We start from the raw sequence: 26,681 nt of genomic DNA on the forward strand, positions 1-26,681 counted from the left end.
AGAGCGCTGCTCCCCAGAAGCAAAGGAGAAATATTCCTTCCCCTGGGGTCTCAAAGCAAAATAAAACCAAGTCCCCCTCCCCTGGTGCCTGGCCTCTGGGAAAGTGGGCTCTGTCCATCCTAGCGACATCCTGGAGGGATGGGGGTCAGTGTGTGCTTGGGGGAGAAGGTCCCCCACTCCTGCCCACCATGTAGGAAACCTTATGACCTTTGCCTTCTACTAGTCAACTGCCCAGCAGGCCACTGAGCTGCACTGCCGCCGGCCGCCAACACACTTATGGTCTTTTAACATGTCACCATCCCTGGCCTGCCTCCCCCACACCCCCACTCCCCATGCTGAGTGTTCTAGAAAGGAGAGGGGTCCTCACCTTCTTCTCACGGTTGTTGATCATGGCTCCAAGGCTTGGCAACTCAGAAGCATGGGAAGCATAGATCTTTCTAGAAAGCCTCACACACACTGGGCAAAATCCAAAGTGGATTTGGTGTTGGCAAATGTCAGAAGAGGAAGAGTGTAGCTTGCTGGGGGCAGGCCGGCAGGCCCTTCCCACCCTGCTTTGTGGCCCTGTGACCTTGCTGTGTCCTTGCCGCTTGACAAGGCTGGTTGGCCCTGCTCAGTGGCCCACGGAGGCCAGGGAAAGCCAAGCTGTTGCTCTGCACTCGAGGAGGAAATGGGATGCATGGTATTTGGATTAGATCACATTTGTCTTTCAAACTGAGACAGAAATGGCCAGCTGTCACCTAGCCTCCAGCTGGTGGCCAACCGTGGAAGGCCGGGCAGTGCCTGAGAGTCTCTGCTTGTAGTTGTCCATGCTGAGCCCTGCGAACTGAGGCCCCTCTTCCCCCCTCCTCTCTGGGTACTGTTAGGGTGGGCCGATCTCCCATCAGCCCCTCAGGGAGGAGCAACCCTCCTGCTCTGCTCCGAGCACTTAGCTCCACCACCCATTCTATACATTTTATGTTGACCCTGGGGTCTCTGCCAAGACAGGGGTCAATCTGGAGAGCAGGAGACTTTCTTTGTATTACTTACAGTTACCGGCCCATCACCTGCATCAAAGGCTGGCATGAGCCGGCTCTTATTGAGGGATGGGTGGATGGATGATGGATGAATGGCTGATGGATGGTGATGGGTGGGTGGATGGATGGAAAGTGAGGTGTCGAAAGCACAGTTGTCAATCCAGAGCAAGCACCAGGGTTCAGAAGAGCTACTGAGGCTGCTGGTGTGTATCCCAGACAGGCTACAGCCCACCCCCCAGCCAATCAGGAGAGAGCCACTGCCCGGCAGATGAGGCTCCAGACGCAGCACACAACCCGCGATGAAACGGTGGGCGACATTGGCCATGTCACCGGGGTGTGTGGCAGGGTACAGGCGTTCTGCCTGTGCCACACTTGCTGCAGTGCTTGTACAATGATGTCGAGATTCCTCTCCCACATCCCATCCATTGCTAAGCAATGCCAGCCTAGAAGGAAGGGGGCTGGGCATGTGGACAGACGTCAGATGTGCCCACAGGGGTTGTGCCTACCAGCCAAGATCCCCTGGGCGGGGGAGGGCTGGGGAAGAGGTTGCTCCTTTAAAAAGGAAGAACCTGAGCCATTCCATGAAGTACACCATGTTGAGCAAGACCGTAGATTCTTGGAAACAGCATTCTCTGCTCGTGTCTGATGGTGACTTACAAACAGTGCAGATCAGTCCAGCACTGGTGGCTCATGCCTGTCATCCTAGCTGTTCAGGAGGCTGAGCTCTGAGGATCACAGTTCAAAGCCAGCCCATTCAGGAAAGTCCTTGAGACTCTATCTCTAACTTCCAGAAAGCTGAAAGTGAAGGTGTGGCTAAAGTGATAGAGTCACAGCCTTGAGTGAAAAAGCCAAGCAAAAGGAGGAGGCCTTCAGCTTAAGCCCAGTATGGAAGGAAGGCGGGAGGGACAGATCCAAGCAGACATCGGGAACGTTCCTACATTCTTGATGCAATGGGCTCATGTGGATGCATGTCCACAAGAGACACCACTGGAGGTTGGGGTCCAGAATGGAGGGGCTCTGGGCTGCTGGGCATGTCAAGGGCCAGCAGAGTCCAGGAGCGCGTGCAAGCAGTCTGCACAAATGAGGCAAATGAGAGCAGGCAGGGCGTTGGTGGGGAGCTCCTGTGGCTGACTGCTGACCTGTGGCTGGCGTCTCTGCTCAGCTCCAGTGGCTGCTGGACAACTATGAAACGGCAGAGGGTGTGAGCCTGCCGCGGAGCTCCCTCTACAACCACTACCTGCGCCACTGCCAGGAGCACAAGCTGGACCCGGTCAACGCCGCCTCCTTTGGGAAGCTCATCCGCTCCGTATTCATGGGGCTGCGCACGCGCCGCCTGGGCACCAGGTGGGTGATGGCCCCCTGCCCTGTGAGCCCAGAGCCGTCCCTGGATGGTAGGGATGGCCACGCCATGCTCTCTCCTTCAGAATTAGCCATCACCAGCTTTTCTTCTCATTCGGAACTTCCTGTCACTCTTGCAATACCTCTCTACCTGTGGCAGAGCCAGAACTCACTTTAAAAATGTCATCTGTGCTGGTACTAGGGTGTGAACTCGGGCCTCACACTCCTTTTTGGCCTTTCTTTTGTGGGGGAGGGTTCCTTAAGGCTGTGCTCTACCACTGGAGCCACTTCTAGCCTTTTTTTCCTGGTTAATAGGATATGAGTTTCACCCAGGCTGGCTTTGAACCGGGATTCTCAGCTCTCTTCATCCCAAGTCCCCACAGTACACTAAGATGGTACTTTGCTTCATTGTAATTGGAAACAAAGCTGGCATAGACAATGCCCCCGATTTTTTTTCTCTGTGGGACTTTTCAGGGTTTTGTTTGGGGCTCCAGTGTGCATGCACACACGCAAACACACCAGTACTGGGGCTTGAACTCGAGGCCTCGCACTCCTGCCTGGCTTTTTTTTTGGCTCAAGGCTGGTGCTGGCCACTTTAGCTATAGTGCCACTTCCTCTGCTGCCCTTTTCATCATACTAAAGGTGACACAGGGCTTTGTGGGCAAAATTCCCCAGACACGCTTCTCACGTACTTGGGAAGTGCCAAGCACCAGGCCGGCACCCAGGGCATGCGAGCTGGCCTGTCTTGCTCGGGATGCCCACAGGGAGCCCACCTAAGGCATCTGCCTTGCAGGGGCAACTCCAAGTACCACTACTGCGGGATCCGGCTGAAGCCCGACTCCCCGCTCAACCGGCTGCAGGAGGACACGCAGTACATGGCCATGCGGCAGCAGCCGGCACACCAGAAGCCCAGGTGGGTGACTCCCCCAGAGCGGGCCTTCAACAGGCCCTGGTCCCACCTTAAAAACTTACATGGGCTAGTGGCTCATGCCTGGAATCCCAGCCACTCAGGAGGCTGAGAGCTGAGGATTATGGCTCAAAGCCATCCTGGGCAGGAAAGTCCATATTTATCCCCAACAAACCACCAAAAAGCCAGAAGTGGAGCTGTGGCTCAAGTGGTAGAGCACCAGCCTTGAGCAAAAAAGCTCAGGGACAGTGCCCAGGCCTTGAGTTCGAGCCCCAGGACTGGCACAAAAATAATTAATTCTGCACACTGCATCCTGCTGGGTCTCAGCGAGGTGCATGCATTCCGTGCCCAGGTACCGGCCTGCCCAGAAGACAGACAGCCTCGGGGACAGCAGCTCCCACAGCAGCCTGCACAGCACGCCTGAGCAGGCCATGGCCACCCAGAGCCAGCACCACCAGCAGTACATAGGTGAGCCCAGGCTTCAGGCCAGACACATAGCAGCTGCGCCAAAAAATATGGCTGCCCAACTGGACACTTGAATAGTGAATACAGGCAGCGAGAAGGAACATCTTCTGAGGCGTTAGCAGGGAGCGAGGGTTGCGCTCCACCTGGGGTTTTCCTCCTAGATCTCCCTCAGCATCTGGAGGCCTGGCTTGTTTCCTGAGTGCACTCAGGACGGGGTCCAAGGTCAGAGCCTTCCCCCAGGGACTGCACAGGAAGGAGCTGGTGGCAGGTGGCCCTCAGATGCTTGGGCACTGCATGTGTTCTGTTTTCAGTATTTTTTTGTGCTGGTCCTGGGGTTTAAACACAGGGCCTGGGTGCTGAGCTTTCTGCTCAAGGCTAGCACTCTTGAAGCACAGCTTCACAATTTCCAGCTTTTTGGTAGTTAGTTGGAGAGAAGAGTTTCATGGATGTTTTATGCCCTGGCTAACATTGAACTGTGATCTTCCTGAGTAGCCAGGATTACAGGTGTGAGCCATCAGTGCCCGACTATGCTCTGGCTCTTGAGCCTGGACAGGATCCTCCAGGATCTGGCAGTCTGGAGAGCTGAGGACATAGAGGCAGGCCTCCCTGGCACACGGTCCTGGGCCGTCTCTGCCACACTGGCACTGGCGAGGAGGCAGGAGGGCCTACACTGGCCCATGGCTGTGTCTGTGTCCACGTTACCATCCCTGAAAGGTGGTGCATGATCCCTGTGGGGCCAGGCTGCGCCAGCGCTCCCTGTGTCCCCAGGACCCCATGTCCCTCCGCAGATGTCTCCCACGTGTTCCCGGAGTTCCCAGTGCCTGACCTGGATGGCGAGCACCTCCAGGGGAGTGTCACACCACGCGACATCAAGGCCCTACAGCTGGTGTACAGGCGGCATTGTGAGGTGACCGTGAGCGCTCGTGTGTGGCTCTGCTGTCCCCAGGCCATGGCAGGGGCCCCTTTGCACCCACTGCCTTCCTGCTGTCACTAGCTGTTCCCAAGGGCATGGAGATAGGCGTGTGTCCACCCCGTCCTTCTGAGGACTTGAGAAGATGGGCTTTGTCTGTGACCCGGCTTTTCCTCCCAGGCCACCCTGGATGTCGTCATGAACCTCCAGTTCCACTACATTGAGAAGCTGTGGCTGTCCTTCTGGAACTCCAAGGCATCCCCCAGCGATGGCCCCACCGCCCTCCCTGCCAGGTGATGGTTATCTGTGCCACACAGGCCCGCGGGGGCCACCGCCCCACTTGCCTGCCCCTGGGCCCGCAGGTCCTGACCCAGAGTAGCTCCCTGTAGCTCCTAGATTCCTGCAGGCGACTTGTGAGGCGCCATGCTGTTTGCCTTTCTTCTGATCACCCCGTCTGTTTCACTGGATTTAGTTTTTGAGTGGGATTTGATGATGTCTCAATGTGTGGCTCAGGCTGGCTTAGAACTCAGATTCCTCAACCTCCTGAGCACTGGGGGTGACGGGTGAGGTGACTACCTGGCTCAAACCAGACTTTCTTTGGAAGTGAAGAAAGAAACAGGAGGTTGAGCTCAGAGCCTGGTACTTAATAAGCTGGTGCTCTATCACTGGAGCCATGCTTCCAGCCCTTTGTGGTTATTTTTTTCAGACAAGATCTTACATTTTTGCCCAGAGCTGTCTTGGACTTCAATTCTACCTATACTTCCTGCAAAACCTGGATGGCAGATATGCTTCATCACACTCAGCTTATTGGTTGAGATGATTCTTGCTTTTTGCCTAGGCTGGTCTCAAACTTCCATCCTCCTGATCTTCCTACCCAACCAAGTAACTGGGATTACAGGTGTGAGCTTCCAGCATCAATTGTGTGTATGTGTCCTGGTGCTTGAACTCAGGGCCTGGGTGTGGTCCCTTAGCTTTTCCTCCTCAAGGCTAGTGCTGTACCACTTGAGCCTCAGCTCCACTACCTGCTTTTTGGTGGTTAGCTGGAGATAAGAGCCTCATGGACTTTCCTGCCCCAGCTGGCGTCAAACCATGGACCTCGGCCTCCTGAGTAGCTAGGATTACAGGCCTGAGCCTTCACTGGCCCCCAGCTCAGATCCGACTTTAATGGAGGATCTTGGAGGTGTCTGTGATGTCATCCCAAGTGGAGTGCTCCTGATGTAGTCACCATGGGCTCAGCGGCGATGTGGATGGGCTGAGCAGTGCGGCATAGAGAAGGGGCAGGCAGGGCTGAGTGCCAGGAGCCCACAGCTCACGGCTGCCACTGTCTCCCCTCTGCCCACAGCGATGATGAGGGTGACAGCGCCGCCATGCTCCCGAAGGACAAGCTCATCTCACTGTGCAAGTGTGACCCCATCCTCAAGTGGATGCGGGGCTGCGACCACATCCTCTACCAGGCGCTGGTGGAGGTCCTTATCCCGGACGTGCTGCGGCCCGTCCCCAGTAAGGGCCCTCGGACAGCCTGCCCCTCACCCTTTGCCTTCCCCTCCCGTATCGCCAACTGGCCGCACACCCTCCAGCGGGCCCCCACGTGCCCCAAGTCCATGTGCAAGCTCCATTTAGGAGCCCCTGGCAGCCCCATGCCTAGGAATGTGCCCTTGATTCTGGTCCCAGGTGACAGTCCAAGTTAGTGAGCCCTAGTGAGTTCTGCCAAGATTGATATAGGGTCAGGGCCTGGGATGGTGCTTTCTGGAAGGCTCCTGAAGAGCAGCCATCTGGAGTAGCCTGGCTTGGCCCCAGCCACTGCCATGGGAAGCCACTGTCAGGGACATGTAGAGTTGTCAACCCCCCATCACAAGGATGTGCCAGCACCTGCTGCCCCGTCCCGTGGTAAGCACTGAGGGGCACTTCCTGTGCCAAAGAGGACTGGCCAGGGTCACAGCCCTGGCTGCTGCAGCTGGTAGAGGAGAGGCCACCCAGAAACTTCAGACAAACCCCACTCCTGCCCCAAGGGCAGCAACTGCTGTTGCTCCCAAGTGGAGTTTCAGGAGACCCTAGTGTCTGCACCTGTGCCTCTCAGCCCTGTGAGATCCCATGGGTGCCAGAGGGCAGAGTACAGGAACTATTGTCTCCTGGGCTGACCAGTACCCCAAGGTGTCCTGGGGCCTCTTCCCTGGCAGCAGTGACCACAGATGCCTGGACCTGGCACCAGGCGGTCCTCATTTTCCCAGGGAGGGTAAGGAAACCACACCAAGGCTCACCCACTGCTGCCTGGCCTGTGAGAAATGCCGGCAGCTGACCAGGAAAGAGCGGGGCTGCTGGATCTTGCCATCCTCCTGCCTTGGCCTCCTGAGGGCCGGGACTGCACATGCATCCTCGGACTGTCTCGTTTATTTTTCAGCAGCATTATTTACTTTTGTCAGTATATGTGTGTGCAGTTGGGTCGGGAGCTCAGGGCTGTGGATATGCTCAGGCAAGTGCTGGCCACTGAGCCACACCCCAGCAATCACAAAACAAATTGGCTGGCAGAATCTACTTCCATGCATGGGCACGGTGTAGAAGGGTCACCTTTCCCACGTGGACGCTGGGTGGGCAGTACTCTGCAGCTCATTTCAGGGCCCTGCAGGAGGCTGAGGGGCAGGTGCTAACAGCAGACAGCAACTGCTCTCTGCTTCTCCTCAGCCTCCTCACTGCGTCCCCTACTCCTGCTGCCCCTCCCAGGCCCTTCCTCTGTGGCTTGTCCTGGGTGGTGGGCTTTGCCTGCCTGGCCATGCTTGGCACAGCAGGGCCTGGCTCTTGCCTGCAGGTACCCTGACCCAAGCCATCCGCAACTTTGCCAAGAGTTTGGAAGGCTGGTTGACAAATGCCATGAGCGACTTCCCGCAGCAGGTCATCCAGACCAAGGTATTGGGGGGGGGGGGCGGGGAGGACAGCACGGCTGGGAGGTGGGGAACTTGATGCCAATGGATTCCAGCAGCCTTTCCTGTGTGTGGAGGCCGGCTGCTCCCCCCAGCCGCCCCACCCCCAGGAGTCGGGGCGGGGCCAGGACACAACAGATGTGGCTGTGGTTGTCAGACAATTTGAGCCCCTGCCTTCACCTTGTTCTTGGAGCCCTGGAGACACATGAGAATTCTAAGCGTGAAAATGTGGGGTGTATAGGAACAAAGATGCCTGGCATTCTGGCGGCAGGCAGGGTGTTTGTGTTTTCCGGCTCCAAGGGCAGGGCTAGCCATCCTCAGGCCGTGCCCCTGGCCCCCCGCAGTGAGCACTAGGCAACCCCGGGCTGACCCCGCTCCCTGGCCCGCAGGTGGGCGTGGTCAGCGCCTTTGCGCAGACGCTGCGGCGATACACGTCACTCAACCACCTGGCGCAGGCGGCGCGGGCCGTGCTGCAGAACACTTCCCAGATCAACCAGATGCTCAGCGACCTCAACCGCGTGGACTTCGCCAACGTGCAGGTGACCTCGGCGGGCGAGTGGGCGCGCCAGGCTGGCACCTGCTCCCTTGCGCCCAGCCTGCGCCCTGCGCCCTTGTGGGAGGCAGGAAGTCTGAGCCCACGCTGCCCCTTCCCCGGGGCGCCCAGCAGCTTGGACCTCACACCCCATTCCTGGCCGTCTTCATGGCTCTTCTCTGGGCTTAGAAAGTAGCAGGGACAAGTATGGTGAGGTGGCTCACATCAGTAAACCCAGAACTGGGGGAGGCATATATATTGGGAGGGTAGTGGTTTGAGGCCAGCCCTGTGCAGAAAGCTAATGAAATGCCATCCAGCCAATAAAACCACTAACCCTGGAGGGCTGTACCTGACATCTCAGCTACATGGGAGGCTCAGGGGTGAGGATCTCAGTCCAGAATGCTCTGGGCAATAATATGAGACCCTAATCCTACCTAAAGAATTATACTGAAACAAAAAGGGCTGGAAGTGTGGCTCATTAAGTAGAACATCTGCCTGGAAAGCACAAAACCCTGAGTTCAAACCCCAGTACCACACACACACACACAAAAAAGGAAGGAAAAAAGAAGAGGCTCAGGCACACAGCAGGTGGGTGGCCCGGTCTAGGCCTCCTTCCAGCTGTGAGTTGCTCACTGCTCATCCACTAAGTACAAGCTAGGCACACTTATAATCCCAGCTACTTGGAAGCAGAGGTAGCTCTCTAAGCCAGCCTGGACAAAAAAAAAAAAAAGATTCTTGTCTCAACAAAGAAACATGGGTCAGATGCTAGGGGCTTATGCTGTAATCCAAGATACTCAATAGGCTGATATCTGAGGATTGTGGTTCAAAGGCAGCTGGGGCAGGAAAATCCCTGGGACTCTTATCTCCAATTAACCACCATAAAACCAGAAGTGGTGCTGTGGCTCAGCTTAATAGAGCACTAGCCTTGAGCACAAAAGCTCAGGGACAGCACCCAGACCCTGAGATCAAGCCCCAGGACAGGCAGGCACGCACACGTGCACACACACACACACACACACGAGAGAGAGAGAGAGAGATACACACACAGACACCCCAAATACACAAAGGCTGGGTTTGGGCTTTTGGTGAGCACTTGCCTGCCATTACTGAGGCCCTGAGTTCCACCCTCAGCATGGAGATGTGGCTTGGGGCAGGTGGGGGAGGACACAGAAGGTGGGAACACTGGGTCCCTGTGGCTCTGTCCTGGGCTAGCCCAGGCCTCATAGGCCATCCTCCCTCCCACAGGAACAGGCCTCGTGGGTGTGCCAGTGCGAGGAGAGCGTGGTGCAGCGGCTAGAGCAGGACTTCAAGCTGACCCTGCAGCAGCAAAGCTCGCTGGAACAGTGGGCCAGCTGGCTGGACAACGTGGTCACGCAGGTGCTCAAGCAACATGTGGGTAGCCCCAGCTTCCCCAAGGCTGCCCGCCAGTTCCTGCTGAAGTGGTCCTTCTACAGGTAAGTCCCTGGGAGTGGCCCTCCCAGGGTGATAGTAAAGAAGTTTCTCAAAGCCCTCAGGGACTGGGTGACTCAGTAGCCAGTGCTTGCCCAGAGTTCCATCCCAGGCACCAAGGAAACGATAACATTTCAAATTTTAAACATTGAGAGGTGTGGCTTAATGGTAGAACATCAGCCTAGCAAGGGTGAGGCCTTGAGTTCAAATCCCCAGTACTACCAAAAAAAAACAAAAACAAGACACCATTTGCCAGGCACTGATGGCCCATGTCTGTAATCCTAGCTATTCAGGAGGCTGAGATCTGAATGACAGCCTGGATAGAAAAGTCCTCAAGATTCTGAGTTGAAGTCTTGGTGCCAAAATATACACAGAAAAAATTCAAAGGGGGGCTGGGGATATGGCCTAGTGGCAAGAGTGCTTGCCTCATATACATGAGGCCCTGGGTTCAATTCCCCAGCACCACATATACAGAAAATGGCCAGAAGTGGCGCTGTGGCTCAAGTGGCAGAGTGCTAGCCTTGAGCAAAAAGAAGCCAGGCACAGTGCTGAGGCCCTGAGTCCAAGGCCCAGGACTGGCCAAAAAAAATAAAATAAAATAAAAATTCAAAGGCATGAACCAGGAGCAGCAGATGATCGGTGACAGACAACAATGAGTATGGGAAATGGCCTCCGTCTAACGGCACTTGGAGGCTACTCAGGGCTGGCAGGTGTGGGGACGGAAGCAGAGCAGAGGCCACAGTTCCATGTCCTGCTGGCCCGATGGAGCCAGTATACATCTGTAAAGTTCTATGCAAACACAGTATAAATATAAAGAGGTTTTGTTTCAAGAAGCATGCTCACATGGCTGTGGGGCTGCGAGTGTGAAAGCTGCTTGGTCAGTGGGCAGGCAGGAATCGGGCAGGAGCTGACCCTGTGTCGCAGAGAGACACACCCCTACTTCTCTACGGCCTCAGCTGATAGGCAGAGCGCCCACCACACTACCAACAATAGCCTCCCAGCTACTTGGGAGGCTGAGACCTGGAGGATCGCTGTTCAAAGCCAGCCTGGGGTTCCATCTCCAATTAACTACCAAAAGCCCAGGATGGAAGTGGCTCAAGTGGTAGAGTGCCAGCTGTGAGAACACAAGGTTCCAAGTTCAAGCCCTGGTACAGGCACCAAAAAAAGGTCCACCACTGTTGAGTCCACCACAGGATATGCCACTGCCACGCCCAGCTCAGTGCATGGACTTGAAATCCACCTCACAAGAATTGTAAACAAAGGCCAGGCATGGAGTCGCAGGCCTGTGGTCCCAGCCACTCTAGGAGGCTGTGGGAAGGAGGATGGGGGCAAGGCCCAAGGCCAGCCCTGGGCAAAAGCACAAGGCTCTACCTGAAATGCGACAAAAGCAAACCCCACCGAGAGTGCAGTTGAGGGACTGGAGCATGGCTCAAGCGGCACAAGCATCAAGTCCTGCCTTCCATCCCCAACACTGAAAAAGCCATCTATATAGTGTGCCAACCCCTCCAGCAGAGGCCCAGGTGGTCCCTGCTGCGTCTCCTCACAATCCCCTGGCTCTCATGCCTCTGGACCTTTGCACTCCCCCTCCCCCAGCTCCTACATCACAGCCGGCAGGTCTAAGGGCAGCTTGGGTATCTGGGGGTGTCCCCTGAGTCTCCTGGCTTCTGTGCCCCACCCACCCCCCAGCTCCATGGTGATCCGAGACCTGACGCTGCGCAGCGCCGCCAGCTTCGGCTCGTTCCACCTCATCCGGCTGCTCTACGACGAGTACATGTTCTACCTGGTGGAGAACCGGGTCGCCGAGGCCACGGGGGAGACGCCCATTGCAGTCATGGGAGAGGTGAGGGCGCCCCACAGGGGCTCAGCTTCCCACTCCCCTCCTCTGAGCCAGGGTGCTGCTCCCAAAGCAAGGCCCCAGGTGCAATCCCAGGCCGGCTTTTCCTAGCGCCCCTGAGAGGTGGGGGACAGTGTTTAGTGCGCTCAGCATCCAGCCACCACCACCTGTTAACACATCTGGAAGGAGCCACTCCTCCCTGCCACCTGCCAGCCCACAGCCTGTGTCTGGAACCACCTCTTCCGGAAGTTTCCCATCCCATCCCTGGAGCTGCTCACTACAGGGCCTTGTGTGTCTGCTGCTCCCAGCAAGCGCTGTGGCCTCAGGGACCCTCCGTGCAGCAGCCTGATCACAGCCTCCTCCTGGTCCTGGCTGTGTAGTGCTCCAGCATGTAGATGGGCACCTGTGGCTGTGGTGCGCATGCGTGCCGCGTGCCTCTGTGGCCCTTTTCAGCACGTTTTTTTGGGGTGGGGGTGTCTCCGTAGGGGATATAACTGCTGGGCTGCATGGGGTTGCTTCCAGAAAGAAATGAGGCAATTCTTGTTCAGCTTTGGGTACACTGTGCCCGCCACAGACCCGCCACGGCTGGTGCTTGTGGGCAGGGCATAGCCTGGACCACACCCGGTCCAGAAGCTCTGGGTGGCCTTGTGACCTCACATGGCCAGGACAGCATGTGGCTTGTCCCACGCCATCATGGCAAGGCCAGGCTACCCACCGCCTCCAGGAGCCCCGGGCAAGCCAGCACCCCCAGGCTGGCCCAGAGCCTCTGCTAAAGGCACTGTGGGCTAACATCCCAGACCCCGGAGACCATGGCCACCCTCCCCAGCACCTGACCCTGGCTTCTCTTACAGTTCAGCGACTTCGCCTCCCTGTCGCTGACGCTGCTGGACAAAGGTGCGTGTGTCCTAGCCTTCCCTGCCCTGGCCGCCATCCTGTGAGCAGCAGGTGGAAGTTGGGGTGGCCCCTGGTGGGTTTAGGACCACAGGAGCAGGCAGGCAGATGGCAGGTGGCCTGGGGAATTGGCCCAAATCCTTGTGATGCTTGAGGGAGGCTCGGCAGCGAGGCCCAGGCCAGCGGTCCAGAAGCCTTCAGAGGCGGGCCCAGCCTTGGGGCGTCTGTGTGTGACCTGGGGTGAGCGGTAGGAGCTGAGGTCAGGTGGCGTTCAGACCACCACAGGTCCCAGCCCATCTGAACATGGGCTTCTCTGTCCCTCCATGTGGTCCCCACAGAGGACATGAGTGACAGGCACAGCAGCGAGGCTGACACGGATGCCCACAGCCTGGGCGAGCCCATGGTGAAGCGAGAGCGCAGCGACCCCAGCCACCAGCTGCAGGGCATCTAGCACCTTCTAGAGCTTCCAGAAGGTGTGGCCGGCCTCTGGGAAGCAGGACTCCCTGGCTGCCTCTCCTGCACTGTGCCTCTAAGTGATGTGATGTTTACGCTGAGATATGTGGTACCCTCAGCCGCTGGGAGGCAGGAGGAAGGACGGCCTCTCCCCGCCAAGCCCTGCCCTGTGGGCAGCTGCAGAGCGCACTGGCCCGGGGGTCCCCTCGGGATGGGATGCGGAGTCCTGGCCCCATGAGCCCAGGTATGCTGAGGCAGGAGCCCCCTCTCCACATGCCAAGGCTGGGACATGGGACAGATCCACAGCCTGAGAACCAAGAAGCCACAAAACCCGGCCCACGTGTGACTAAACTATCAAAACCAGAGGTGATCGGCAGCAGCAAGTGTCCAGGCTTCTGTCCAAGTTCATTGCCAAACTGCTGGGTCTGGAACGGCCTTGTTCCAGGAGCCGGCGGGGGTCAGGGTCATCGGCCATCTTCTGCCACAGCAGTGCTGGGCCCATGGAGTCTTCCAGAACACCCCCCTCTAATAAGCCATTTGGAAGTGCTGAGCCCAGCAAGTCCCAGCCTGCCCTCTTCCAAGTCCCAGCTCTTCTCTAGGGAGACACAGATGCCAAGGACCCGCTCAGCCCTGAGCCACGGACACTCCGGGACTGCAGCTGTGGCAGCTATGCCACGCAGGACCTCTGTCCCCACACACAGAGCAGGCCTCTAGCCTAAGAGGCGCCGCCTAATGAAATGCAATAGTTTCCCTTTTTGGAAAAATGTTTTGCTGATAGTTTTGTGCTGTAATTGTTCTTAGAAGGTTTCTTAGGAACGTGTTCACTGCAGCATATCAAGTCCCCAAGGTTTTGTTCTCATTCACACACAAGGTACAAATGGAACTCACGTGGCCTTTGAAACCTCTGCCCTCACTCAGGGTGCAATGGGGAGGGAAGGATGCACACTTGTTTTCCAACAAAAAGTCCATAATGATTGTGCTGTTTGTCTGGTCTAATAGTGCGAGGCAAGAGGAGGGGCTCCAGTGTGCCTCCCCACCCCCCGCCAGCCCAGTGGATGCAATGGCAACACAGCCTCAGCACTTACTCCCCATGGGGACCCACAGACAGGCTCTGCTGCTCCTCTGGGTGCTCCCCACCCCACTCAGCAGCCTCCCCCAGGGGAGCAGGGAACACCCGCAATCCAGGAGTCCCCAGCCAGCGGAGGCAGGAAAAGGAGACCGGGGTCTGTGTCTCCATCTGCAGATGGACACCTCCCCAAAAGCAGAGCAAGCAGACACCCCCATGACCTTCCCCCACAAAACTCCCCGGACTCCCTTCACAGAAATGGTTCAGCCCACAGGGAGCCTGTGGGGGTGGGTGGGACCAGGAACCCTACTGGGAGGCCCATCTTCTTGGAGGGCCTGTGAGCAGGCCCACAGTCATATGAAGCAGAGGATGCATGCCCAGAGCCACTTCCACAGGCCAGTGCCCGCCTGCCCTAGGCGATCCTTTGCCAGGCTCAGGAGCCACACCGCACCCTTCCTGGGGCACAGGCTCAGATAGCCCTCTAACTGAGAGCCCAGAGCCAAGGCCAGCAGCCCAGCCTGGGATTCTGAGGGCTGGAAGGGAGAGGAAGCCCGCAGGTTACTTGTCCCTGGGAGAGCCCTGGTAGGCCCCTATCTGGTCCTCCTACTCCAAGGCAGGTGTGCAGGGAGAGCACAGGGCTGCAGACATGATGGCAGAGCCCCAATAGCCATCTCAGCCCTCATGGAAGACAGGATGGCCAGACAAAACTGCCTGGGTGCCTGGAAGTCACGGTCACTGCCTCAGGAAGCTGCTGTCAGTGTGGGGGGACACTGGTGGGCACCACCCCCATCCTCCCCGTCTACCCGGTCCTGCTGTAGGTCCATGCCCCATCCCCCACCCACCCCACTCCTCATGGGCATGGTGTCAGTTTCACCATCTGAATGATGATAAGAATACCCACACAGCCGACTTTGTGAGCACCAAGTTTACACACAACCCCGAGGCTTCTCCCCTCAGTGTCCCTACTGGTGTGGGGACTGGGCAGTGCTCCAGGTTGTCCTGAGCACTACCTCCCTGCCGTCCCCAGACACGCTCGGGGTGTGAGGGGTTCCCTGTAACATTTCCACACATGCACACAATGGATCCACGTCAACCTCACCCCTCCTCCTCAAAACAATTCTGAGAAGTTTCATGACTATTGGCATATATGCAAACAAGCAACTAATGCGCCCCCAGCCTTCCCCACGCTGCCAGTGCCCAGCCCCCAGCCAAGCCTGTTTTACTTCCCTGGCATTTTTTGGTGTGTTTACTAATTACACTGGTTTTCACCAGGGCATTTCAGATGTGAAAATATGTTTTTATCAGAACATTATCTCTACTGCTTTTTCTTTCTTGATATACCATCCCCTTATTAATCATCAGCTTCCATTCGCACAGAATGGCACTGCATCTGGAAACTATCCAGCCTCCACCCTTCTTCCCTCTCCCCTTCCCCTCCCCCCTTCCTCTACCCCAGGTAAAATCGTGTTCTGTCTCTCCAGTGCATGCGTGTGTGTGTGTGTGTGTGTACACATGCCCATATATATGGATGTCTTGGAAGTCTAGCTTCCACATACAAGCAAAAATGTGATAGCTTTCTGACCATGCCCTATCTCACTCAACATGACATTCTCCAGTTCCATCCATTTTCCTGCAAATGACATGACCTAATTTTTCTTTAGTTTGTGTAATATTCCATGGCATACAACATACCACATCTTCTTTAGCCATTCCCCTGTAATAGAGTTAAACACAATCCTTAATTGGCATTTTGTCCTGGAATCTTCCTAGAGGCTCCCAACCCTGTCAGAAGCTTTTACGTCCCCCTCAACCCCCCCAAAACCACCACTCATGGCAACTGTTTGCAAGTCCATTTCCCTCAGCTGTGAGGGTGAGAGATGAAAGGAAGATGGGAAGAGAGAGCTTTGCACTTGCTATGCAGGTGCTCCACTACTTGAGCCACACCCCCAGCCCATATTGCAAAGTTATTTTTGAGATAGGGCCTCATGTTTTGCCCAGGTTGGCTTGGACTGTGGTCTCACACTCCCACCTCCCCTTAGCTACGATGAGAAACATACCCCGCCACATCCAGCTTTGAGATGGGTTCTCAGAAACTTTTCTCCTGGGCTGTCCTGGAACCACTATCCTCCAGATCTCAGCCTCCAGAGTAGCTGGGATGACAGGCCACCATGCCCAGTTTCTTAAAATTGGTTGAGATGGCATGTCCTGAACTTTTTCACTCTGGCCAGCCTTGAATTGCTATCCTCTGAGCTCTGCATCCCAAATAGCTAGGATTACAGCTGTCAGCCACCAGTGCCTAACCACCACTTTTCTCTTTTCTTTCTTTTGCCAGTCCTGGGGCTTGGACTCAGGGCCTGAGCCCTGTCCCTGGCTTCTTTTAGCTCAAGGCTAGCTAGCAAGCCACCGCGCCACTTTTGGCTTTTTCTGTGTATGGGGTACTGAGGAATCAAACCCAGGGCTTCATGCATGCTAGGCAAGCACTCTACCACTAAGCCATGCTCCCAACCCCCGGCATTTTTCTTTTATCAGTGGATTCTTGCAGGTATTTTGGTTTTGTTTTGTGAGAGGGTCCTATTGCATTTCCCACAGGTTGGCCTTGAACTCAAGTCACAGCTCAGCTAGAAGGAGGGACCTGGAGCAGGAAGGGGGAGGCCTATGTGCCAGATACAGGGTGGGGCAGAATGGACTGGGCTGCGGGGTGGGGACTGGGCCACACTGGTGGCCTCTTCGTGGACACCCCAGGAGCACCCTGATGCCCAGAGGCCCTGTAACAAGTTGCTTGCTTGGTAAGTGCGTGATGGAGGGAGACGTGGTCAGCACCTACCTGGCCCCACCCCATACTTGCTCCCAGAACCCCAGCTGTAAACTGAACAGAAGCACAGAAAGAGGAAGCTCAGCCTCACCCCCCTCATCTCCATCTTTCTTCCTTTTGATCCCCTGAGCACCTTCATATCTTTCCAGCAAATTCTCCTTCACTGGTGTTTTTGAAGGGTGGCAACTGACCTCCACATGGCATCCCCTCAGTACCCATCAATTCTGCAGCCAGGTCACGGCTGTCTCCAGCCTCCCTCCCCCCCAGGCTTGCTGGGGACTGAGAGCCCCTGCAAAGGGGTGCATGTGGGGCCTGGGACATTGGGTAGCTGCATCCTCAGAGCGGGGAAGGCAGGTGTAGCCAGAAACCTTGAGTTTCTCAGGCAGAAACAAACAGGTTTCCAGGCCCAGGGGCCTGGGGCAGGTTTTGAATTAATCTAGTGCTCCACTGCCCCCTAGTGGATTCCCGTGACACAACGGCCAAGGAGCTGCAAGCTTGAATTTTTGTTTCCTTAACTGCAACAAAGTAATGAAGAGAAAGCTTTTGACAGAGAAGAGGCAGCACCACAGGAGAGGAACCTGCTTCCTTCCTTCCCCTCTTCTAACCCAGCTGACAGCACCCACACCAGGAGTCTTAACTGATCCCACATGTTCAGGCCAACCCATGTGGCCTCCCTTCAGGCTGCATGCACTCCAGCACACACACACTACCTCTGTGAAACCCTGCCAGAGCACACACCACCTCCATGAAACCCTGCCACTGTAGAACCCAAATGTATTTACAAGGAAATGCAGCTGGTAGGCTCCTCACACAATGTAGTGCCTGCTACACACGGCCCGGTCAAGGAAAAAGAATGGGGAGCTGATCCAGAGAGTGCCAGTGCATCCCAGAAAGGCTACAGGGTACTGAAAAGCAAGTACTTTGTCCTGGTTATTGTGGAGATGAAGTTTACTAAATTTTACTGCCCTGGGCTGCTTTGAATTTTTTTTTTTTTTTTTTTTTGGCCAGTCCTGGGCCTTGGACTCAGGGCCTGAGCACTGTCCCTGGCTTCTTCCCACTCAAGGCTAGCACTCTGCCACTTGAGCCACAGCGCCGCTTCTGGCTGTTTTCTGTATATGTGGTGCTGGGGAATCGAACCTAGGGCCTCGTGTATCCGAGGCAGGCACTCTTGCCACTAGGCTATATCCCCAGCCCCGCTTTGAATTTTGATCCCCTCCAAATCACAGCTTCTGAGTAGTTAGGATAACACAATCAAGCTATTGGCACCTGGAGCACATCTGTTATCCTAGCTACAAGGGGAAGTCTATCAGACATGTCCAGGTCCAGGTAAGGAAACGAGAACCCCTCAGCAAAAAACAGGGCTGGAGGCATGGTTCAGCATTAAGAGCACTTGCCTAACACATACAAGGACCTCATTCAAAGCCCAGTACTAACAAACCAACAAGACACCCTTCCAGCATAGTCCAGCCCCTAGAGACTGCACCCTGTTGTGCCCCTGACAGCCACAGCTTCAGTGTTGTCCCACACACTCAATGACCAGCTGACTGTGGGCCAGGCATACACTTCCGGATGGATCATCACCAAAGACCTGGGGACATGCTTTGAAGCCAGAACAGAAGGTGGCCAGCAATCATGTACTGAGACAAACAGACTAGAAAGTCAAGGTGTAAGGGACAGAGGAGGTCACAGCCACCCTGCTGCAGCAAAAACTGCCAAGCCACCCTCTGTACAACACCTTAATATAACAACATTATAGTTCAGAGAAAATGTCATCCTAGCTACTCAGGAGGCTGAGATTTGAGAATCATGAACCTAAGCCAGTCCAGGCAGGAAAATCTAATCTCCAATGAACTACCAGAAAACTGGAAGTGGCACTGTGGCTCAAAGTGGCAGAGCATTAGCCTTGAGCAAAAGAGCCCAGGGACAGCTAAATTCAAGCCCCAGGAACGGCACACACATGAATGCACATGTACATGTGTACACATGCACATGCACGTGTGCAAACACACGAATTGCAAAAACAGTGGAAATTGGATCTGCTTGGGGCTGAGGGGTGTGCTCCCTCCAGTGGCCCTAGAAAAGCCACCCTTGGGTTATATTTAGCAGGTGATGACAAGCTGCTGGTACTTCCTTGTGCAGGATGCTGGCATATAACATGACTTCAGGCCACAGGTGCACATGAAGTTCAGGGACACAGAATGTCAAGGATACCTGGCTCCTGTCACCCATTCTTGTGTGTGTGTGTGTGCGCACATGTGCATGCGTGCATGTGCACATGTATGCACTGGTCCTGGGGCTTCAACTCTGGACCTGGGCACTGTCCCTGAGTTTTTAATTGCTCAAGGCTAGTGCTCTACCACTTTGAGCCTCAGTGCCATTTCTGGCTTTTTGGGGCTTAATTGGAGATAAGAATCTCATGGATTTCCTGTCCTGGTTGTCCTCAAACCATAATCCTTAGATCTCAGCCTCCTGAGTACCTAAGATTACAGGTATGAGTCCCCAATCCCCAGTTGAGTCATCCTGCTTTTTTGTTTTTGCCAGTCCTGGGTCTTGAACTCAGGGTCTGGGCACTGTCCCTGAGCCTCTGTGTGCTCAAGGCTAGCATTCTACCACTTGAGCCACAGCACTATATCCAGCCGTTTCTGGGTAGTTGGGAGCTAAGAGTCACAGACTTTCCTGCCCAGGCTGGCCTTGAACTGCAATTCTCAGATCTCAGCCTCCTGAGTAGCTAGGATTACAGACCTGAGCCACCAGTGCCTGGCTGAGTCATGTTTTTAACTCTTACTCCCCTCCCCTTCTTGGGGGTCACAGAGAAAATCTGTGCTGAAGGACAACATGCCTCTCAGATCCGGCTCCTCTCCCTTATCTGGAAGGAAAGGTGGCCCTAAGCCTGAGCCCAGGCCTGGCAGCCATCAGGAACAATGTCAGCATGACATTGCTCCAGTGTTTGTTTTACCCTGAACTCCTAAGCAGGGGTTTGATGGTTTTCTGGACTATATGGTGATACAACGTATCTATGTAGTCTAAATCTAAAACAAAAGCATTAAGTTCATTAAAGGCCAGGCAGTTTTAAGATACATAGAAACTGAGATTTGAAAGCCTGGGTATAATGAAACCAATAAGGGTGGGTACAGTGGTACAAGCCTGTAATCCCAGCTACACAGGCTGGCATAAGTAAGAGGATACCACTGTGAGGCTGAGGGCATGGTTCAGCAGTAGGGGGCATGAGTCAAGTAGTAGAGTGCCTGCCTAGCAAATGTCAGGCCCTGAGTTCAAACTCCACTATTGCCAAAAAAAAACCCCAACACACTAGGAATGAGAAGGCTCCACACATGGCGGGTGACCAGACAGACCCTTCTGGATCATGATGATGATGGGGGCAAAACTGGGGCTCACGCTAGATACCATGTGGGACACAGAGCCCAAGCCAGAGCTGTCAGAACACTGACTTTCTAGCTGGGGGGGGGGGGGGAATAGGGGGAGGGAAGGGAGATTTCCCACACAAGGCCTGTGGCTTGGGTCTTTACCCTGCTGGCAGAATGAAGATGGCCTAGTGACAATTCTAATGGTATTAAAATCTAACCTAGGCCCCAGCAAGATGAAATATTTACATCAAGGAAATCAGCAGATGCTACAAACTAGGGCTCATCACTTAAGAAAGTGATAGAAATATCAGTAAAACTGACAAGACATACAGGTGGACACACATACACTCTCTCTACCATCCCAGAAATAGTTGATAAACATTGGCCCCACCCTGTTGGTTGAGAAGTGAGCACAGGAGAGGTAAAGACTGTAAGGTCTGCCTAGAAGATCCAGGCAGGCAACTACCCCCTCTTGTCTAAGTCTCCACCCAGTACCTGCATTACCTAGGTAACTGGCACACCTGGGGCAGTCACCTCCCCCTTGTCTGAGGGCACATCCTGCCCCCCCCCCAATGACTCCCATTGGAACATAGGAGGGTCCCAGGGTCAGAGGTCACACCCCCAATCTGGCGTAGACACACACACATGCCCCTTCCCTAGATAAGGGGGAGGGATGAGCAGCTCCAGGCCTCTTTTCACATGCAATCTCTGCTTTGCACGGCTGGGCAGCAGTTCAGAATAAAGTTCTCTCTCCTGCCTACCTAACAAAGATGAGGACCTGGAAGGAGTGTGCAGGATTTACAGATAAACATAGACAACACATGTTCTACCTGGGCGTAGATGCACATACCTATAATCCTGGCTACCTGGAGGAACATGGAGGCAGTAGGACTTCAGATTCCAGAGTAACTCAGAGAAGGTTGTTGGCACACTGTCTTAAAAAACAAGGCACAAGGGGCTGGGAATATGGCCTAGTGTTAGAGAGCTTGCCTCGCATACATGAAGCCTTGGGTTCAATTCCTCAGCACCACATATATAGAAAAAGCCAGAAGTGGCACTGGGGCTCAAGTGCTAGCCTTGAGCAAAAGGAAGCCAGGGACAGTGCTCAGGCCCTGAGTTCAAGCTCCAGGACTGGCAAAACAAAAAAAAAAAAAAGGTACAAGCAAAAGGGCTGAGGGTATAGCCTAGCATGTGTAAGGCCTTGGGTTCCATCCCCAGTATATAATATATACACACACACACATATATAATAATAACACACTTATTCTAGGTCAGGTATTAGTAAATGTTTTGTCAAGACCCAAATCAAACAACATTTTTTAAAGGCTTCAGCTCCTCTACTGAAGCTCAAAACCCGTCCTCAATAATATGCATGTAAATGAGCCACTATTTTAAAATAAAACTTTTATTTATAGACACTGAAATTTAAATTTAATAGTTGGCACACACCAGGAGATTGTATTATTTGTATCATTGTTTCCCTTCTTAGCCAAGTAAGCATATTTAAAATAACTATTGTAAGGTTGGAAGCTCAATTGTAGACCACACTGGAAAAATGGGCAGTGCTAGAAGTGCAGCAAGAACCTGCAACACAGAGCAGACACCAAGCAGAGGGATAAGAAGGTGCAAAGATCCTGAAGCTGGTGAGCATGGTGAGCTCTCCGTACAGACACACACAAGCAGCTGGAGCAGTGAGTCTCAATGAGAGACTTAATGCAAAATTGATTCTAAATTTAGACAATACTCCTGAGGAGCCTGGGAGTATTTGTATTTAACATTTCCAACTTACCTTTTTTTTTTTCTTTTGGCCAGTCCTGGGGCTTGGACTGGACCTGAGCACTGTCCTTGGCTTCCTTTTGCTCAAGGCTAGCACTCTGCCACATGAGCCACAGAGCCACTTCCGGCTTTTTCTGTTCATGTGGTGCTGAGGAATCGAATCCAAGACTTCATGCATGCAAGGCAAGCACTCTACCGATAAGCTGCTAAGCCACATTCCCGGCCCCTCAACTTTTAAAAAGATGTCTTCAAGCCAAGGCCAGTGCCTTACACCTATAATCCTAGCTACTCAAGAGGCTGAGATCTGAGAATGGAGGTTTGAAGCCAGCACAGGCAGTAAAGCCAGTAAGGTTCTTTACCTCCAATTAACCACGAAAAAAGTTGGAAATAGAACTGTGTTTCATATGCTAGAGAGCTACCCTGGGGGACAGTGGGAGGTTGAATCTCAGGGACTGTGCCCAGGTCCTGAGTTCAAGTCCTAGGACCAGCACAAAACAACAATAAAAAGATTACTTCATAAAGGTGCAGTAGCTCTCACAATTAACTCCCAGCTAGCTGGGAGGTGAAATTGAGAAGATGACAGAGACCATCCCAGGTAAAATGTTGCACAACCAATAGCTGGGCATGATGGTGTATTTGTCTTCCTGGCTACACAGGAGGCTGAGATCCAGAGGGCTACAGTGGAGGTTGGAGGGGGAGGCGGGGAGAGCTGTAAATGCATGACTTTTTTTTTTTTTTTAATAGCTAAAGTAAGCCAGGCACAGGTGGCTCACGCCTGTAATCCTACCTACCCAGGAGGCTGAGATCTGAGGTGGGGCAGGAAAGTCCACGACACTCTTATCTCGAATGAACCACCGAAGAAAAGTCAGAGGTGGAACTGTGGCGCGGAGGAAAACTGGGGGACAGCACCCAGACCCTGACTTCAAGAAGCCCGAAGACTCGCGGGAGGGAGAGGGAGAGAGAAAGGGGTGGGAGGAGAAAGGCAGGCAGGCAGGCAAGCAAGCAAAATGAGCTGGGGGCGTGGCTCCAGCGGGAGAGCCTAGGAAGCACGAAGCCCCGGGTTCGAATCCTAGAATTGCCTTCCTCGCAAAACAGCCATTTCGCAGATGGGAACCTGGAGGCCTAGCTCGGAGCCTGGGACACTGGGAGTACGGCTCCTTCCCCGTGCTGCCGGCTAGGAGAAGTGAAGGCCCAGAGCCGCACCCCGTCCTCACACCCGGTCGCCACACACACACACACACACACACACACACACACACTCACGGCTTCGCGCCCCCAAACTCCCCACGCGGACTCGAGAAAGCGGGTGCTGAATTCCGAGGACACCGAGGCCTGAGGTCCAGGCCTCCCCCTCGGCAGGTGTAGGAAGCCCCCGCAAGCCCAGGGGCTTACCTGGAGGAAGGCCTTGGGGTGCAGCGTCCCGTACCGCTCCCTCTCCCGCCGCCGCTGGGAACCCCGTCCGCGCTCGCGGACAGCCGGGACAAGTGACCGGCTCCCGCGCACGCGCGAGGCGGAGAGGACCACGCCCTCCTCCGCCGGCGGGAAAAGAAGGCAGAGCTTGGGGGGCGGGCGGGGGAGGGGCGGTCGAGGACGGTTAGTACGCAAGCGCGCGCTGAGAGCGCGAGTCGGAGCTCCTCGCGGCGCGCAGCTCATTGCGCAGGCGCAAGCTGTCCGCCTCACCGAGAGTCGGGCTGGTTTAAATGCGCACGCGCGGGAGTCTCTGGCAGAAAGCTGGGGAGCCCGGGCCGGCGCGGGGCCTTGTGGGAGGGCTTAAGGAAGTAAAATGGCGGACCTGGCGAACGAAGGTAGGGGAGGCGCCGACGGGGGGCCAGCTGGCGGCTGGTGAACGGGCGGTGGGCAGCTTAGGGGCTCCAGGCCCGGGGGGGTGGGCGTCCCGGCGTGCGGGAGCCCCGCCCGCTCCGCTCCAGAGGCCCCGCGGACCCCGCGGCCACCCCCCACCGCGTCCCTTCAGGCGGGACTCGGCGTCTTGGCCCCTCGCTCGCCGCAGCCGCCGCTCCTGCCACGGCGGGACCTCGGGAGCCGGGAGGCTGTAGGGACCGGAGCCCGGAGGCTCTCCCGCCTCGCAAGCCGGTCCTGGGACTGCACGGGGGTGGGCGGCGCGGCCTCGGCCTCGGATGTAAATAGACCTCCGGGCCTGCTCTTGGGCCCGAGCGCGCCACGCTGCCCTCCCCGCCCTCTCGCTTCGGGGACCCCCCTCATCCCGCGAGGTCCTCATCCTCCCTGGGCCCGTGGCTTCCTCTCCGAAGACCCAGGAAGCCCGAGATCTGCTCGCTCCCACCCCCGCCCCAAACTCAACACCCGACCCCCGGCCCCCCCCCCCGTTCCCGCCAGTTCCCCCTCTTCCAGGCCCTGCGGGGCGCCACATGTCGCCGTTCCCCCTCCCCCATTTAAGACTTGGCCACCGATTCTAGCAGTCCTGGAGCCCTGACTGCTTTAGCCCGCCCGCCCCTCCCCCCTTTATTTTGGCTGCCTTGGCCGAGGGAGACGGTGCCATCCCCGCCTGGCGAGCGCTGACATCCCACCGGAGTGTATCTGACAAGGTTGCACTTGCTAGCCCCCCCCCCCCCCTCCCCAGGCCGGCCGATGCCCGTCTCCAGCCTCGGTCGGGTCTCGGGGACTTCGGGACTTCCGAGATCTATTTTTAGCCGCCTCCCTTTTCTCAGAGCATAACTGCAAGGGAGCGCTGTACCTGCGGGCTCTGGGCCCCCCGCCCCCCGCATGCGATGCACCCTCCTGTTGGAGTGGGGACCCGAGGGCTCCGTACAGACCACGCTGATGTGCGCTTGCTCCTAGGAAGGACTCCTCAGGGAGCATTTGGGGTGGTCCCAGGTACCACCTACGAGTCAGCAAAAGCTCCCTTAAGCCCCATCCTCTTGATGAGGAAACTGAGTCAGAGCGCTTTAAGTTACTTTCTCAAGGCAGCTCATGACTAATAAGCAGGAATGTAAACCGGAGTGCTGTCTTGAGAGCCTCCTAACTTTGGCGGTCTGTGTGCCTTTTAGAGGATAAAGTAGACTGTGGAGGGCCGACGTCTTCCTACTTGGAGATCAGTTGAATACAGAAGAGAGACTGGATCTTGAGGAATCTATACAGACATCTATGTTTATATCTGAACCCAGGACTTTCCTGACATCTCCTTTGGGTTTTCTGCTTGGCTCTTCTAGCTTTGTGCTTCTCTCTCCACACCCACAGACTTTCTCCATTGGGTAAATAGCAAGTCCACTCTGCATGGCTCAACTTAAACCTTTGCAATCACCTCTGGCTCCTCTCCTTCATCCCCACAGCAAGTACTGGCACATAGTACTGGTACATAGCTGTAACTTGTATTTCTTGCCTCTGCTTGGCCTCCCTTCTGTCCATCCCTACCCATCTGACATCTTCAGAATCCTTAGGCAGAGGAGCATCATGCTACAGGGCTCCCCACCTTTCTCTCCCACCAGTCTCTGGTATTAACACCACCCTGGCTTTCAGGAGTTCCTTGAATGGCACTCCCTCCTCTCACAGCCTTTTCCTGCTGGGCCTCTGCACAGACAGCCCAACACCCCTGGCATGTCCTTCACTGCCAGGCCTTTACTCATGCTACCTGATATTGAGGGCTTTGAAATCCTGTTCACCCCCTTGCTCTGTTCTCTTTCCCCCACAGTACTTTACCACCCAGCAGGTTAGATTTTGTTCCTCCAAAACATAAGCTCTGTAAGGACAGGAATGCTTTGTCAGTATTGCTAAGATCTGCTTCTAGAAGAGTGTCTGGTACAGAGGAGTTGGATGAATGAATGAATGTCAGTAAGCATCCTTTTGAGGGATGCATTTAAACACACAATTATGCTTTGTTGTTTTGCAGTGCTGTTCTTTGCATAGTGTTCATGATATCAGAGGTAAATTGTGTAGCAGGGTGGGTTAGTAGAGGAGTGGACTGTTGAGTATTTAAAGGTTTTTAACTAATAAATTCCACCCTCACCCAGTTGTCTCTGACACTGGGAGATCAAACCTAGTGGACTTCATGCCTCGTACCCCTGTCCTTTTTTAAAATATGTGTCCTTGTTGTAGGGCTTGAGTCAGGCCTTACACTCTCAGTCAGCTTTCTTACTCTTCTGGACTCTTCCAGTCCAGCATCTTTCTGGTTAATTGGAGATGTTTCCAAGACTTTTCTGCCTCCTGAGTAGCCAGGATTACAGATGTGAGCCACTGGTACCCAGCCCCTGCCATCCTTTAATCATTCCATATCTGTTTTATGCAGCTACAACCTGCTAGGATGTATGGGCTTCCTCACCTGTGTGTTCTTAAGCTTTGCGGCATGCCCCATGGCTGTGCTTGCCTTCCTGCTGTTCAAGCCACAAACACCCTCCTAGAATCCTCCAAGCTCCTTTGCCATGCCTTCTCTGACTCTGCTCTGGCTCATCTGTCTCTGCAGCCATCTCAGCATGGATGTCAGCCCTGGCTTGACCTCAGAATCACCTGGGGAGCCTTTGTAAAATCCACAGATGCTCCAGCCCCTCTCCCGACAAATTGTGGTCCCGTGAGATATTTATTGGCCCTGGGCATCTGGACATATAGAGGGCAGCACAAATGCTGTTGCTCTTCCGTCAGGCTTGAGAAGCACTGTTCTGAGTAGGACTGGTGAGGTGTGCTATGCTAATGTGCAAAGAGCCATCTTCAGTTACACATCTGGGACTGCATCCTGTTTGCTTTTGTTGCCACAGGGATCTCTTAGATGGGGACAACAGCTCTTACTGTTCCCCCCTTTTAGTATGTATTTACTGTCTGTCTGTGTGCAGGGGGAGAGGGGTGCTGATCTTGGGGCTTGAACTCAGGGCCTGGGAACTGTCCTTTAGCTTTTTTGCTTATGGCTAACACTCTACTGCTTGAACATCAGCTCCACTTCTGGCCTTTTGGTGGTTAATTGGAGATGAGTCTCACAGGCTATCCTGCCTGGG

The 26,681-nt window shown here is 55.0% G+C and overlaps 2 protein-coding genes and 1 long non-coding RNA gene across 4 annotated transcripts in view; 2 read left to right on the forward strand and 1 right to left on the reverse strand.

Moving 5' to 3' along the window:
* The window catches only part of Rfx2 (regulatory factor X2), a 60,941-nt gene extending 46,936 nt beyond the window's left edge, over positions 1-14,005 (forward strand). Inside the window, exons 7-18 of the mRNA XM_048341888.1 lie at positions 2,176-2,357; positions 3,145-3,264; positions 3,611-3,726; positions 4,512-4,630; positions 4,814-4,926; positions 5,976-6,133; positions 7,437-7,534; positions 7,938-8,087; positions 9,326-9,534; positions 11,216-11,369; positions 12,215-12,257; positions 12,593-14,005. Of these exons, the coding sequence (XP_048197845.1) occupies positions 2,176-2,357; positions 3,145-3,264; positions 3,611-3,726; positions 4,512-4,630; positions 4,814-4,926; positions 5,976-6,133; positions 7,437-7,534; positions 7,938-8,087; positions 9,326-9,534; positions 11,216-11,369; positions 12,215-12,257; positions 12,593-12,705 (1,575 nt within the window). The 3' untranslated portion in view covers positions 12,706-14,005. The remainder of the gene's footprint in view (positions 1-2,175; positions 2,358-3,144; positions 3,265-3,610; positions 3,727-4,511; positions 4,631-4,813; positions 4,927-5,975; positions 6,134-7,436; positions 7,535-7,937; positions 8,088-9,325; positions 9,535-11,215; positions 11,370-12,214; positions 12,258-12,592) is intronic.
* LOC125348568 lies at positions 1,825-20,662 on the reverse strand. Its single transcript, XR_007210385.1, has 3 exons — positions 20,650-20,662; positions 16,677-16,680; positions 1,825-1,954 (listed from the first exon to the last, which is right to left on the reverse strand). It is a non-coding gene; the product is annotated as an uncharacterized LOC125348568 (long non-coding RNA).
* A 2,753-nt stretch (positions 20,663-23,415) lies between these two features.
* Positions 23,416-26,681, forward strand: part of Ranbp3 (RAN binding protein 3) — a 47,131-nt gene continuing 43,865 nt past the window's right edge. For both annotated transcript variants that reach the window (XM_048341889.1, XM_048341890.1), the window contains exon 1: positions 23,416-23,531. In XM_048341889.1, coding sequence (XP_048197846.1) covers positions 23,510-23,531 — 22 coding nt within the window. In that variant the 5' untranslated portion in view covers positions 23,416-23,509. The remainder of the gene's footprint in view (positions 23,532-26,681) is intronic.

Source organism: Perognathus longimembris, chromosome 3, assembly GCF_023159225.1.
Source record: "Perognathus longimembris pacificus isolate PPM17 chromosome 3, ASM2315922v1, whole genome shotgun sequence".
Lineage (NCBI taxonomy): Eukaryota > Metazoa > Chordata > Mammalia > Rodentia > Heteromyidae > Perognathus > Perognathus longimembris.